We start from the raw sequence: 15,789 nt of genomic DNA on the forward strand, positions 1-15,789 counted from the left end.
GCCTTGCTTTTGCCGAAGCTGGCTTTGAACTCGCAATCCTCCTGCCTCAGCCTCCTGAGCCACTGAGATTACAGGCCAGCTTGAGTTTTTAAGCATTCCTTTTCTCACAGAAGGTGTTTCAGCTTACCTTACCTTGGTCTCAGAATTAATGCTGTTCAGACTATGGGTGTGTGTGCAACTGCCCTGCATGACATTGCCTTTTGATGTCATGCACTGGGAAGGAAGGATTCAATTTTTCTATTTGGTGGTCTTGCCAACAGATTTTACTTTTTTTATTCATTTAAGTTGGTCTTGCTATGTGCTCAGGCTGGACCCAAACTTGTGAGCCAGTTTTCTGAGTAGCTTGGATTATAGGCATGCACCACCATGCTTGGCTTGTCAATAGATTTTAACCTGAATCTTATTGTGAGGAGATATTAGACAATCCCAATTGTTGAACATCCTACAAAATAAATGGCCTCAACTATTAAAAAATGTCTGTTGAGCTGGGCACAGTGATGCATGCCTGTAATTGCAGCAACCCAGGAGGCTGAGGCAGGAGGATCATAAGTTTAAGGATAGCCTTAGCAACATAGGGAGGCCCTGTATCAAAATAAAAAAAATTTTTTTTTAAAAGGGCTGGGAATGTAGTGCAGTGGTAAAGCATCCCTGGGTTCAATCCCCAGTTTAAGAAAAAAAAAAAAAAGTCTTATGAAAGACAAGTAAACACTGGGAACTCTGTGAAACTGAAGGAGACCTAAAGTATGACTTCCAAGTATAGTGCTTGACACTCGACTGGATCCTAGCTCAAAACAATCACTTAATTGAACATTAGATAATATTCTATCAAGAATCAGTTTCTTGTGATAATTAGTAGTGAGAGTTGTGTAGAACAATATATTTGGAGATTCAAGCTGAAGGACTGAAGCAGGAATATGATAGTACAACTTATTTTCAACTGTCTCAGTTCTCTCTACCCAAAGTTTATAGATGGAGCAACAGTTAAGCTGCATGTGGCAGCATGTTAACAGTTGGTGAATCAAGATAAAGGGTGTTCATTATACTACTCTCTTAACTTTTATATAGATCTGAAAATGAAAATACTGGGGAAAATAAAAAGTTATAAAGGTAACCCCTCCCACATCCATTGACCAGCCCCAATCATTCTAGAAGTATGCAGAATTGAGGCAAAGGAGTTCAGGGTCATATATAAAACAAATGCACTGAGGAGTTCTGAGGACTTTATCATGACTCCCAGATGCACCAAAGTAACTCCGGCATCATTTTCTCGGTTTCCTTATTTATCAAATAAGCATAATGGCAAAAGGACTGAACTGTTTGGAAATTCAGAAAACAGCTTACTATTATTTTTTGGTACTAGGAATTGAATCCAGATGTGCTTTACCATACAGCTACATCCCTAACCCTTTTTGTTTTGAGACAAGGTCTTACTAAATTGCTTAGGGTCTGGCTAAATTGCTGAGGCTGGCCTTGACCTTATGATTCTCCTGCCTCAGCCTCCCAGAGGCTCTGGGATTACAGGTGTGAGCTACCATACCAGTAGAATAAATTTATTTTAAGCAGTATATTCTGTTACATTTTCAACTAGTATGCTCAGTGTTTTCCCTCAACTTTCGGATCAAAGTACTTAAAAGTAAAGTCCCTCTAGATTTATACCAGTGGGTCTAATTATAGTCTGAAAAGAAAGTACAATAAATATACTATAGTGTGCCCAAAATCTGTAAACAGGAAACAGTGTTGCTTTTAGATGTAATGTAGGGCCCTTTGAACATTCAAGCAACAATTTATGGTGAGCACCTACTGTGTTTCTGGAACTGGGCTAGATTATAGGGACAGTGGAATCAGACTTTGGCCCAACTCTGTGGACTTACATTCTAGATGCAGGAATCCTGAGAAGGAATAAACCCACAAAATAATTATAGATCGTCATGAGTACAATTAAAGGAATAAATTCAATGCTGTGATAAACAGTAGTTAAGTGGGGTGGGGAGGAATGAGGGAAGCAGTCCACTTTAGCCAGGAAGAGCCCATGAGCTGAGTCTAGAAGGATGAGATGGAGACAACTATGCCTACTAATAGGGGCAGGGCAATTCAGGTAGAGAGCACAGCAAGTGCAAATGCCCTGAGGCAGGAAAAAAGCTTGCCCTGAGGCAGGAAAAAAGTTTGCTTTGAGAACTAGAGATCAAGTCAGGGAAGTAGAAGGGAGTAGTAGGAGGGAGATGGCATTGGAGGGTAGGCTGGGCTACATAATAAATGTGGATTTTGCCCTTTGAGAGCAAAGGGAGTATCCTGAGGGGTTTACTGCAGGATTTTAAGTAAGGAAATGTGATGTTTTCACTTTGCTACTAGTGGAGAATGATCTTAGGAGGACAAGAGCCTCTGCAGACTTTAATTGTTTTAAGGCATGGTTACTTGGACAAATCTAGCAATGGTTTTGAAAAGATGTAAAGAAACACTGAAGAGGGTGAAACAGGGAAGAGTAAGGATGTGAGCAAGAAAAATGTGGAGTTTATTAGAATAATGCAGGATAATGTCCATCTAAGCAGTGCCCAAGGGGAAGGAAACTTTGGTCGTTCTGGTCTGTTTGGCAGGGTCTTGGATTTTATGCCTCAGTGGGTATGAGAGTTCTTACATTGTAGGGTGCTCATTACTATGTAAGGTGATTTATGTAACAGGCTGAGTAATGCCTGACTCAAGTTATTTTAGCTGAAAGTATTGTTATTAGTTACAGGATCTATAGTGGAGTTAGCTGTTATTATTTTATTACCACCACCATATAAGAATTTCTAACAACACACCAAACTGAACTTCTTATCTTCCTTGCAGATTGTTCTCCATTTTCAATGATGGCAGAGTCCTGGAAATCATCATTCAAGCCATCGACCTGATCTTCAAAGAATTTCTGTTATATCTATTGCCTTACCCACTGCCCTACCCACACCAGTGTCACTTCTAGTCCTTTGCCAGATGATTCGCCACACACCATGCAGAGCGACCACTGAAATTTACAGATATGATTATGATACTCCCTGACCTAAAATCTTGACATTTTCCCCTGACTCTTGAAATTAAGTGGAATTTCTTCAGCATGACTCAGGCCCTTCATATGCTGTCCCTTCTAGTTTCTTCGGGGGTTGTTCTCTGATTACTCACTAAAGCCCAACCCTATTAGTTAGTTCAATCATTAAGTAACTTTTTGCCTTAGATTCCATAAACATGCTCTTTCTTCTTTCTGGAAAACTCTACCCTCCCCATTTGGCCAATACCAGTACAGGCAGCCCTCCATATCTGAAGCTTCCTTATCTGATGATCTAACCATTAGTGGATTGAAAATATTCAGAAAAACGAGTCCCTGTACTGAACATGTAGACTTTTCTTTCTTGTCCTCATTCTCTAAAAAATATAGGTAACATCATGTACATTGTATTAGGTATTATAATACAGAAATGATTTAAAGAATATGGGAGGATGCATATGGGATATATTTAATACTGTACCACTTATACAAGGGACTTGAGCATCCACAGATTTTGGTATCCTTGGGGTTTTCCTGGAACTGACCCCACGGATGCTGAGGGATGGCTTTACTTCTTATCTCAGATATCACTTCTCTATGAAAGCTTCTCAGGTTCCACCCAAAATAGATATGGTCCTCCTGTTCTGTGCAGCTGCACTGCCTTTCACAGGATTTATCTTAATTGTACTTAAATGTTACTTGTGTGATTATTTGTTTACCTTCAATCTTCCCACTAGACAGTAAGCTCTGTGAAGGTGGGAGCCATGTTGGTCTTCTTATTCACTGAGATTTTTCCCAGTAAGCCAGGCATGGAGAAGGCATTCAGTATCTTGCTCCGATGAATGTATGAATTGAAATGATCCTGCCTGCTTCAGCTTTTCTCCTCTCTGTGGACAGGGATCCCTGCAGGAAGGCTCTTTGGTGATTCTCTTTAGGATGACACACTTCAGTTTTGTGGGATGCTCTGCCTAAGCTGTCCAGCTCAGTGGTATTCAAGATATTTTTAAGTTCCTAGGACTCATGCTTTCAAAAACTCCATGACAGACAGCAATTTGTAATTTTGCCAAGTCTCAAATGAATGACATGGCAATGAAACTGGGATGTGGGGGACTGATTTCCTTAGCCAGAGAATGCAAGCTCAACTGGCAGCTCAGTAGCCATGTCACAATAAGGCTGCTCTGCTCAAATACTTGCAGAATAGTATTTTGGGATACACTGCTTTCCAGGTCCATATAAAATAATTTAAAAGTATTAAAGGTGAACTTTAAGCAACATTGCTTTAATATTAAACTTTCTGTTAGATATTCAAAATAAATAATTACATAAACCTCAATGAGCCTAAGTACCCAGGAATTTGCCTTTGGGGCTTTGTTGTAATAAAGACATGCACCTCTAAGAGTGCTAAAAAACACACAAAGTACACAACCACACATTGCTTTCTTCACAAGATACCCTTTGAAATTTTAGTCATAAGAATCTGAAACAGGGCTGGGGTTATAGCTCAGTGGTAGAGTGCTTGCCTGGCATGTATGAGGCACTGGGTTTGATTCTCAGCACCACATAACGAAATAAATAAAGATATTGTGTCTGTCTATGGCTAAAAATATTAAAAAAAAAAAAAAAAAAGAATCTGAAACAAGGCCAGGTGTGGTGGCCCACGCCTATAATCCCAGTGGCCCGGGAGGCTGAGGAAGGAGGATTACAAGTTCAAAGCCAGCCTCAGCTGGTAAGGCACTAAGCAACTCAGTAAGACCCTGTCTCTAAATAAAATACAAGATAGGGCTGGGATGGGGCTCAGTGATTGAATGCCCTGAGTTCAATTCCTGAATTCCTGGTACCAATCAATCAATCAATCTGGAACAAGAGAAGATCCTTGTAGGATCCTGGCCAGGCAAATAGGCAGATTGAGATTCAATTTACAATGATTGAACACTTAGCTACTTTTATCTCACACTCATGAATAATCAATCCTTGCAAGTTACATAGTATCATCCGCATTCTATAGAATGAAGAAACCAAAACCTAGAGACAAAGTTAGCTGCCCAAAACACAATAAGGGGTAAAGACAGAATCTTTTTCTTTTGGTACTGGGGATTGAACCCAGGGGTGCTTTACCACTGAGTTACATCCTGGAGTTGGGATTTAGACCCAGACTTTTTTTTTAATACCTTAATTTAATTAATTTATTTATGTGGTTCTGAGGGTGGAACCCAGTGCCTCACATATGCTAGGCAAGCGCTCTACCACTGAGCTATAACCCCAGCCCCCAGACTTTGTTTTCAATCTAGTGCTATTTTGGGGAGGAAAAAGTCTCTGTATTTCCAGTTCTGGTCCTGAGAAAGTCTAAGTTTCTCTCAACTTTCATGTGCTATTACTGAGTTAAAATCAACATCAACATGATTATAGGCAAGCAAATTTTATATGTATTCTTCTTTTCCTTACTATTTGAGAATAATTAGTAGATACTGTGTACAATAGTTCAGTATGGATACCCTAAAACCAATGACATTTACTATCAAAATCTGGTACAATTAACAGAAACAATAAACTTAATACAATACTATTATCTAATCTCTTCAAATTTCTCCAATTGTCCTAATAATGTACTGTACATATATATATATATTTTTTTTGTGATGGGGATTAAACCCAGCAATAATGTACTTGATCCAGTTTAGAATCATGTATTGCATATAATATTCACAAGCTTTAGTTTCTTTGTTTTTAAGACCTTGGTACTTTTGAAAAGTACAGACTGTTATTTTGTAAAAGGTCATTCCATACGTTTTTGTCTGATGCTTCCTTGTGATTCCTTGTCTGACTGCAGAGATCCAGGACATGGATTTTTGGCAAGAACACTGCATATATGATAATGTGTTCTTTCAGCCCAACACATCCAGGAAAAATGTCAGGTTTCTTCCCTGTCCAGTTACTATTTTTCCTTTTATAAAAAAATTTAAATTCAGCAGTTAGTTCTTTCGTTTTTCTAAGGTCTTCTATAACCTTTGGGTAACAAAATCTCATATGAAGCAGCTAGTCCATCATTATCCTTGTCAATATTCACCTCCTGAGTGTCAACCTGGTCTAACTTTCCCAAGATTCTTACCAATTACTGGCTTCATCTGTTATTTGAGTTTCTAGGAAGAGCAAGTTTCATGGGCTATCATTAGGGTATCTCACATCTTTTGCAAGATATACAGGTCCATTTTGCCACTGATTTGCTCTGTATTTGCATTGTATTAACAGATGTTTACAATGCCCATAGTCAGTGAACAATCAACCCAACAAGGGCCTTGCAGCAAGAGGCCAGAGTCAGGTGTTAGGGCCAATCAACCTTTCATGCTATGATGACTTTTGCTTATACAATCATATGACTAGGAGGCCCACTGGACTATCAGTCACAACAAAAACATGCGATTTTTCTGTTTCATATTAGTGATTCCAGTTATGTGATTCATTGTCCCTTATAGTTACAACCCACAATACTTTATTTAAAAGTGAACAAATTAGAATCCCTTGAGTATTATCCATAACCATGTTGACTGTGAGCCATCTCACAACACCTTTTTTGAACAAGTGCTCCTTACCTCTTAAAACATGTTGATAACTGGACAACAGAAACTGCAGATGCTCAACCAGTTCATCCCAAGTCTGCCACTGGGTTTTGTCTGACTGCAGAGATAACAAAAGCAATCGATAATAAATGCATTCCCCCATTAAAGTTTTTGTACAGTTTTCAAGTAACTTTTACATAATGTTAAATAATGTTATAAGCTAAAATCCCATGGGCATAATTAGGGAAAAGGTGGTGTAGGAATTGAGGCAGGAAAAAAACGTACCTGACACTTAAGTAGTGATGTGGAATTGTTCAGAAAATAGAGGGCCTGGGCCAGAGACAAGGGCAGGCGAGTAGGCGTCTCGCAGCTGTGAAGGAATATGATTTCTAACACTTTGCAGCGCAGAAGGTGGCTTTCCATGGTAGTAAAGAACATCTCTCTATGGGGAGAGGCAGAAGAGGGAGTTAACCATCAGGATTATATTTCAAAGAATATATAGTATAATTCACCCTGAATGTTCTAACACTACCTGAAGAAGCTAAGAGGAAATAATACAGTGGAGGCCTACAGAATCATAATGCCTATGGATAGGACAGAAATGGATTTGTTTATGAATTAACAACTGGCAGTATGAAGGAAAGTCTGACATTTGAAAAAGACAAGTTTAGGACACATTAAAAAGAATTATATTACACTGTAAATATGAGAATAAATATTTTTGAATGCCTGTAATGTACCAGATAGTGTTTGGCACAAGAAGGAATTCTAAGATAAAGGCAGGTATTGTTCTAAAATAGCTGAGAGTTGAATGGAAGAGGAGATGTGCAACAGGAACTTGGCATAGGCCAAGTATATGTATGTGTGAGGTGCTAGTGGTGCACCAGGGATACAGAGAAGAGAGAACACATTTGGTCAGGGGACTGAAAGTAGGAGGAGGATATACTGTAAGAGTGCTCTAGGAGGCATCAATGGAGGGGAAAAACACAGGCAATGAAAAAGAAGTAAAAGACATACAGCTGTGGCACTGTGGCTTCATAAATTTCAGAACCTAGGACTCTGAGAGTCCAAGAGGGACTCTTGCCCTTGGCACGGCTCAATGCAGTTACACAGCATAGGCAGACTGGAGCACCTTTAGAAACTTCTGAGCAAGGGAGTGACAAAATGAGCTGTTTCAGGAAAGTGAATCACACTCATTGTTCTTAAGTAGTCAGCTTCCCGAAAGGGCTCTGGATCTCAGGTACACAGGTGCATCTCTGGACTGACTGAAGGTTTCTGGTTTGTTTAGTAGTCCTTGCCAGTTTCTGGGAGGCAGACAGCTTGAGAGAAGAAGAGGAGATGGCAGCAAGAAGTGATGCCCTACACGATAAGTGGTGCGTGGTGCGTGCCTGCAGTCCCAGTTACTTGGGAGACTGAAGTAGGAGGAACACTTGAACAGAAGTTCAGAGTCAGCCTGGGTAACAGTGAGACCTTGGCTCAAAAAAAGAAAAAGGAAAAAAATTCATTTTTGCTTTTTAAATTTTCCCGTACTTTGTCTTTCACCAGATACATATTGTTTGTGTAAAACGAAGTTTAAAAAGAAGGATGAATATTTTCAACCTTTGCTTCTTACTCATAACTTTTAAAGACTCTATTGTTTTTTAAAATACATCTCATCTCTTTAATGTGTTTACCTAACATTTTCTACATTTTCTTTCATACACAGAAGTTCATATTATTGTATTTGAATATTTGCAAGCTATTCCTCAAATTCTTTTAATGTGTAATTTATATTTATTTGCTCACAAGACAATTTTCCTATTTAATGACCTTTTATTTTGAAGTGCATTTTATCATCCAATTTTTATGCCACAGCCTGCATAAATTTTGTGCTGGCTTATTACCATGTGACCCAGTTATCCCACTCCTTGGTGTATACCCAATGGACTTAAACTCAGCATACTATGGTGATGCAGCCACATCAATGTTCATAGCAGCTCAATTCACAATAGCTAAGCTATGGAACCAACCTAGGGGCTATTCAACACATGAATGAATAAGGAAAATGTGGTATATATACACATGGAACATTACTCAGCCATAAAGATGAATGAAATGGCATTTACTGGTAAGTGAATGAAACTGGAGACTATCATGCTAAGTGAAATAAGTCAATTCCAAAAAAACCAAAGGCTGAATGTTCTTTCTGATACTTGAATGCTAACATGCAATAAGGGGTGGGTGGTGGAGAATAGAAGTTCACTGGATTAGACAAAGGGGAATGAAGGGAAGGGACAGGGGATGGAAATAGGAAAGACAATAGACTGAATCGGACATAACTTTCCTTTGTTCATATATAACTACAAGACCAGTATAACTCCACATGTACAACCACAAGAATGGGAAGTTATACTCCATTTATGTATGATGTGTCAAAATACATTCTTCTGTCATGTATAACTAAAAAGAAAAAAAAAAAACAACCAAACAAAAAAACAGGAAATTTACTGGTTGCAGTGATGGACACCTGTAATCCCAGTGACTTGAGAGGTTGAGACAAGTGGATTGCAAGTTTGAGATGGGCTTTAGCAACTTAGCGAGTCCTTAAGCGACTTAGTAAGACCCTGTCTCAAATTAAAAAATTAAAAAATTAAAAATAAGGGGTGGGGATGTGGCTCAGTGAGAGAGTGCCTCTGTTCAATTCCCAGTACCAAAAAACAAACAAAACAAGAACAAAATAAGCCCAGGAAAATAGCATACACACACTACTGTACTAAAAATCAGATTTTTAAATATTATTGCCCTCATTATGTTATTTCTGATCACACATCACATTTAGCTGTCTGCTCTCCCTCTGCCCCCACTACAGGTAATGGGGATTGAACCCAGGGGCACTTTATCACTGAGTTACATTCCCAGTCCTTTTTATTTTTTGAGACAGTGTCTTGTTGAGTATCAGGTTGCCTCAAACTTGCAATCTTCCTGCTTCAGCTCCTGAGTCACTGTGATTATAGACACATGCCACTGCACCTGACTTTATTTTAATGCCCTTTAATCTGGAATTATTCTTCAATCTTGCTTTGTCTTTCATGACATTTTTGAAAAGCACAGGTTAATTTTTTATAGAATATCTCTCATTTGAGATTTGTCTAATATTTTCCCATGAATGGATCAAGGTTATACATTTTTGGCAGGAGAACTCCAAAAAAGATGCTGTAATTCTCAGTGTGTCCTAATAAGAGGCACATAATGCCAGTTTGTCCTATTGCTGGTATTAACTTCGATCACTTGATCAAGGTCGTGCCTCCATGTACTATATTTTTCCTTTGTAAAAAATGAGTATGTCATGGGGATATACTTGGAGGCAATAAAATATCTTGTCACTTCATAAAAGTTCACCATTTTAGTGTCCACTCATTCTGAATTAATCATTATTATGATGTTTGTCAAACCGTCATTCCTTTTTCCTTAATTCATCATTTCTTCTTCCATTTTGGTTCTTTCTTTTTTCTTTTTGGTACCAGGGATTGAACCCAGGGGCACTTAATCACTAAGCTACATCTCCAGCCCTGTTTATTTTTTATTTTGAGACAGGGTCTCAATAAGTTGCTTAGGGCTTTGCTAAATTGCTGAGGCTGGTTTTGACCCTGTGATCCTCTTGCCTCAGTCCCCCAAGGTACTGGGATTACAAATGTGAGCCACCTCACCCACAATGTTTTGCTTTTTTATGGTAGAGAAAGGTTCCTTCTGTTCTTCCCTTTCTGTCAGTAGTGGAGTTTTGTTATAATCCTTCACTGTCAGTATCATTTTGGAGCTCAAATTATCCCAAATTTGACCGACAGAGGCCCTGTAAGCTGACTTATGTGTCTTTGGACATATTTTGAACATTTTTTGAACACTTTCTTACTTTGTGATACAAGGTATTTCAGGCTTCTCTTGTATTATTCCTTCCTCAGTTCTGGAGTCAGCCATTTCTTCAAGGATCGCTGAATCCTTTCAGCATCTGCTGATATTTATATTCAAAGATCTGGGTACAAGGTATTCCCACTACAACTAAGGTGAATATGCTCTATGCTTCTATGCTTCCTCAGTGTACAGAGATAGGAAACAGATGTATGAATGTGCACACATACATACACAAACTTTGCTTATATCAAACATATACAAATACACCCTCACACATCTATCTATAATTGTTAGAAACCACAAGTTTATATTGGTACCTCCAATTCTAATCCAGTACCACAGGATTCCCTCTATCCTTTCCCCGTTCATATGTGTAACACTCTTCTCTGACAGTGAGAAACATGGCACTCATTATTCATAATAAATTTATTTGTTTTATCCTAGACTACACATAAGACAGTTTTTGAATAGTTAAACCCTGCCTCTTCAAAAAAGAAACCCAGTAATTAGAGTTCGATATTACAGTTCACTCTATCTTTAGCATGAAGATGTTTAGTCCAAACACTGTTTTAAGTTACTTGGACAGATATGAAGAACAAATCAGTGGTTGCTAGGAGCTGGGAAGGATGGATGTTTGTATAGAAGGTTAGCATGAGGGGTCCTTATGGAAAAGTTTTATATGTTGACATAAATCTACATGTGATAAAAATACACAGACTATGCACAAATAAGTGCATGTAAGATGGGTAGAATTCGAATAGTCTTGGATTGTATCAATGTTAATTTCTTGTTTGGCATATTGTGGTATAGTTATGCAAGACTCAAGCACTGGGGAAAAACAGGGTGAAGGATACACAGTACCTCTTTCTAATAGTTTTTGCAACTTCCTGTACATCTATAATTCTTCTCAAAAAACCAAGGCCGAATGATCTCTCTGATAAGCAGATGATGATATATAAAGGGGTGGGAGGGAGGCAAGAATGGAGGAAGGATGGATTGTATAGAGGAAAATGAGGGGTGGGGAGGGAATGGGGAGAAGGAAAAATAACAGAATGAGACAAACATCATTACCCTACGTAAATGTATGATCACACAAATGGTGCAACTCTACTTCGTGTACAACCAGAGAAACAATAGTTGTGCCCATTTGTGTACAATGAATCAAAATAAATTAATTAATAATAAATATTTTTTAAAAGTTTTTTTTTTTTTTAAACGAAAGTTTCATGACTGGATGTGGTGGCACATTACTATAATCTCAGCAACTCAGGAGGCTGAGGCAGAAGGATCGTGAATTTAAAGCCAGCCTCAGTAACTTAGAGAAGTCCTAAGCACATTAGTGAGACCCTGTCTCAAAATAAAAAATGAAAAGGGTCAGGGATGTAGCTGAGTGTTAAGTGCCCCTAGGTTCAATCCCTGGTACCAATAAATAAATAAATAAATAAGTTACCTGTTGTGCTTGGGATATATAGCTCAGTGCCTAGCATGCATGAGACCCTGGGTTTGGTCCCCAGCACTGTCCCACTCCAAAGAAAAACCCCTAAAACAAAAGTTACTTAGGCTTATTGCTCCTTCTTCCCCCATTATTTTTTAATTTTAAATATAATTAATTTGTTTGTAGTCCCCTTAATATTTTTGGGAATGTAAAATATCACGGCTCCCAAAAGTTTAAAAGTTGTAACTATACAAAAAGGCAAGCTCAGGAAGGAATTTACCACCATCACTGTTACCATTGCCAGCCCAGTCCAGTACCTTTTCTTCTTTGTACCCCTTTACTTCTCATTCACCCTCTGTAAGAAATTTTATTAGTTTGTAGTTTACCGTAACTTTTTTCCATAAATGATCATAATCATGTATATTTTAGATTTTTTCATTTTTTAGAAAAAGATATGTATATTATTATTCATATTCTTTTGTATTTTTCTCTTTTAAAAAACATCTTAATATATCTTACAAGTCAGTTTGTTGAAATTTTCCTCATTTTAAATTTTTATCTTTTTATAACTTCATAATGCTCCATTGTGTATAAGATATACAGTAAGTATTCAACCACTCTCATAGGTATGGGCATTTGTTTTTTTTGTTGTTGTTGTTTTTGTGTGTGGGGGTGGTGTGCCTGCATGCATGCACAAAATCCAGGGGTACTTTATCATTGAGCTACACTCCAGTCCTTTTTATTTTGATGCAGGGTCTTTTTAAAAAAAATTTTTTTTAATACACGTATATAGGTAATAATGTCTGTCTCATTCTACCATCCTTCCCATCCCCACAGCCCCAACCCTCCCGTCACTCCCCTCTGCAGAATCCAAAGTTCCTTCATTCTTCCCTACTCACCCCCCACAATGGATCAGCATCTGCTTATCAGAGAAAACATTCGGCCTTTAGTTTTTTGGGTTTGGCCTATATCACTTAGCATGATATTCTCTAGTCCACCCATTTACCTGCAAATGATGAGGCAGGGTCTTGCTAAGTTGCAATCCTCATGGCTCAGTCTCTCAAGCTGCTGAGATTATAGGCCTGTGTCACTGTGGCTTTTTTCTAATATTTTGTAATCATTAACAATATTGTGAAGACCCTTGTACCAATACTTTGTATTATTAGAAATGTGTCTTCAGGATGAACTCTAGAAATGAGGTTGCTGGATCAAGAGGTGAATGTACCTTTAGAAGTTCTACTGGATATTGAGACATTCCCCTTCATAAGGCTTGTACCATTTTTGCATTCCCATCAGCAATGAATGAGTACCTGTTTTCATATAACCTCACTAATAGAGTGTATTACTGTTCTTCAATTTTTCTTTTTTACTATTCAGATTGGTGAGAAACGGTAACTCAGTGTAGCTTTTAATTTACTTTTCATTAAATATAAGCGAGACTGAACACTATAGGAAAATATGACAGATCTTTATCCTTTGTAAACACAGATGCAAAAACCTAACAAAACATTAGCAACTTAAATCCATCAATATATAAAAAGGATAACATGCAACCAATTAGATTTTTTTTAAGGAATGCAAGGCTCATTAAACTTTAAGAAATTACTCAATGTAATCTCCTATGTCAATGGGATAAAGGAGAAAAATTATGATTATCTCAAGGTAGAAAATATATTTTATAAACTTCAACATTTATTCTTTAGAAAAACACTCGGAAATCTAGAAATGAAAAAAAATTTCCTCAATCTGACAAAGGGTACCTATGAAACATCTAAAGCTAACTTCACATTTGATGATCAAAGACTGGATGTTTTCCCCCTAAGATCAGGAATGATGCAAGGTTGTCTGCTTTCACCACTTCTCCAACATTCTATTAGAGGTTCTAGTTCATGCAATAAGGCAAGAAAAAGAAGCAAAAGGCATACAGATTGGAAAGAAAGATATTAAAATCTCTTTATTTGCAGGCAAGACAACTATGTATGTAGAAAATTCTAAGAAAATTACAAAAAATACTACTAGAATAAATGAATTTACCAAAGTTGCAGAATTTTTATATACCATCAATGAGTCACTGGAAAATGCCAAGTCACACAGGTGTATGAATTTGTCAAGACTCACTGAATGATATTTATGTAAGTTAGTTTAAATAATTTTATTGTATATAAATTTTATCTAAATTAAATGAATCAAATTAAAGGTCAAAGTATCTTCTAGTATAATTTGGGTGGGTGGCCAATTTGCCCTTTCTGAGAAGATTTTAAAATAGAATCAATTTTATTTACATTATTTTTGCCTATTTTAAATCTAAATTTGAAGAATGATTTAAGTTGTTAGTCGAATGGATACAGTAAGGAAATTTAGGCTCCATTTAGGGTCTCCTGCCTCTTCCCAAGAAATTAGGCCTTAATTGCAAATAGTAACAATGAATGGGGAACCTCCTTTTAAATGACATATCAATCTTACTTCTTTTTTAAACTACAGTTTGGGATTTTCTCTTGAAATTGTTTCCAGCAGACAGGATAGATAGAAAAGTTAATTTATGCAAGATGATTTTCTAGAAGTATTTAATTTTCTTTTTTAAAGAAAAAACACAACTAGACTCACCTTTGACTCCTCTCAGGGATGTCCAGCACAAACCCAAACATCATCTCAGCAATTTTATTGGAGCTGCAGGTGGGAGTCCTATCCACCTCTACGGCTATGGACAGCATCCTCTGAAGCTGGCACACAATCCTGAGTCCAGAAGATAGGACACGAGTGAGTGGGAGGGCCTGGCAAGAGGCCATCCTATGGTAGGCCCTACCAGTTGCATGCCGAGAGCATACTATTATGGGATCTTATAAAGCACATACTGGGTCAGGGAGAACTACTCAAACCATCAGCATGCTTTTATCTAGAAATTTCACCTACTGGAAACTCTTTTGCCAGCTCATACTATCTGAACCTCTTAGAACCTGGGTTGAGCTGCAAAAGCAAGCTGCTCTGAAATTCAAAAATAGAACTGCCCAATCTTAAGGGTGGAGAGAATTTTAAGAACCATCTAATCTATAACTTCCCTATTTTGTGTATGATAAAACAGGCTCAGTGACTGAAAATTATTTGAATTTTTTTATTTTGGAGAAAATATGTATGTCATATATTTTTCTCCTGTTACTAGTTTCATACTAAGTTCAGTCTCAGAACACCCACTGGTGGAATCTAACTTTTTCCATCAGACCTACCTGTGGCAGAAAGCTGACCTGATGTGGCATTAGGAATCCAGGCAATACCTCAGAAAGGTGAGCCTGACCTGACACCAGTCTTTCTCAAGATGTATTATGTGTGATGAAGAAAGAGCTTGTTTTCAGAAAATTTGCAGTCAGAGACATAACAGGTAGACAATGGGTTCTGGCATCAGATTTTGGGTATATAAAGATAAGCTGTTCAACCTTCAAGGAATTACTAAACTGCTAAATCCAAGTCTTCTCACTCATAAAAGGGGAAATAATACCGTGTATTTCACAAGGTAAGAGTGATGTATAAAATATCTGACAGAGAGGCACTTATTGATGGTAAATGGTAGTACGTTTAATTATTATTGATAGGATTATGATACAATATTATTATTTCTACTAGCATTTACATATAAAATATATTATGAGGATTATTATACGAGATTAGCTTCTATTGAAGGAGCCTTGTCTACCTTCCTCTTGGATCTGTATATGATGTCTCTGGGAAAACCCCACTCTAGGGACATTCCAGAATATGCCAAAATAAATGCTTTACTGTATTCCTTTGGGGACAAAATTGTCTTCTAAATTAGTTGAAGCTCATAGGATTAATATGAAAGTCAGGTTGCTGCAACTATGTTATAATACAATGTGAATTTAGGTGCAAATGCTATAATTTGCAATGTC

The 15,789-nt window shown here is 37.6% G+C and overlaps 1 protein-coding gene across 1 annotated transcript in view; it reads right to left on the minus strand.

Moving 5' to 3' along the window:
- Positions 1-15,789, minus strand: part of Simc1 (SUMO interacting motifs containing 1) — a 77,996-nt gene that overhangs the window by 5,053 nt on the left and 57,154 nt on the right. Inside the window, exons 7-9 of the mRNA XM_047555282.1 lie at positions 14,495-14,623; positions 6,856-7,012; positions 6,604-6,688 (exon numbers count right to left, since the gene is read on the minus strand). Coding sequence (XP_047411238.1) covers positions 6,604-6,688; positions 6,856-7,012; positions 14,495-14,623 — 371 coding nt within the window. The remainder of the gene's footprint in view (positions 1-6,603; positions 6,689-6,855; positions 7,013-14,494; positions 14,624-15,789) is intronic.

This window comes from Sciurus carolinensis, chromosome 6 (assembly GCF_902686445.1).
Source record: "Sciurus carolinensis chromosome 6, mSciCar1.2, whole genome shotgun sequence".
NCBI classification, from domain to species: domain Eukaryota; kingdom Metazoa; phylum Chordata; class Mammalia; order Rodentia; family Sciuridae; genus Sciurus; species Sciurus carolinensis.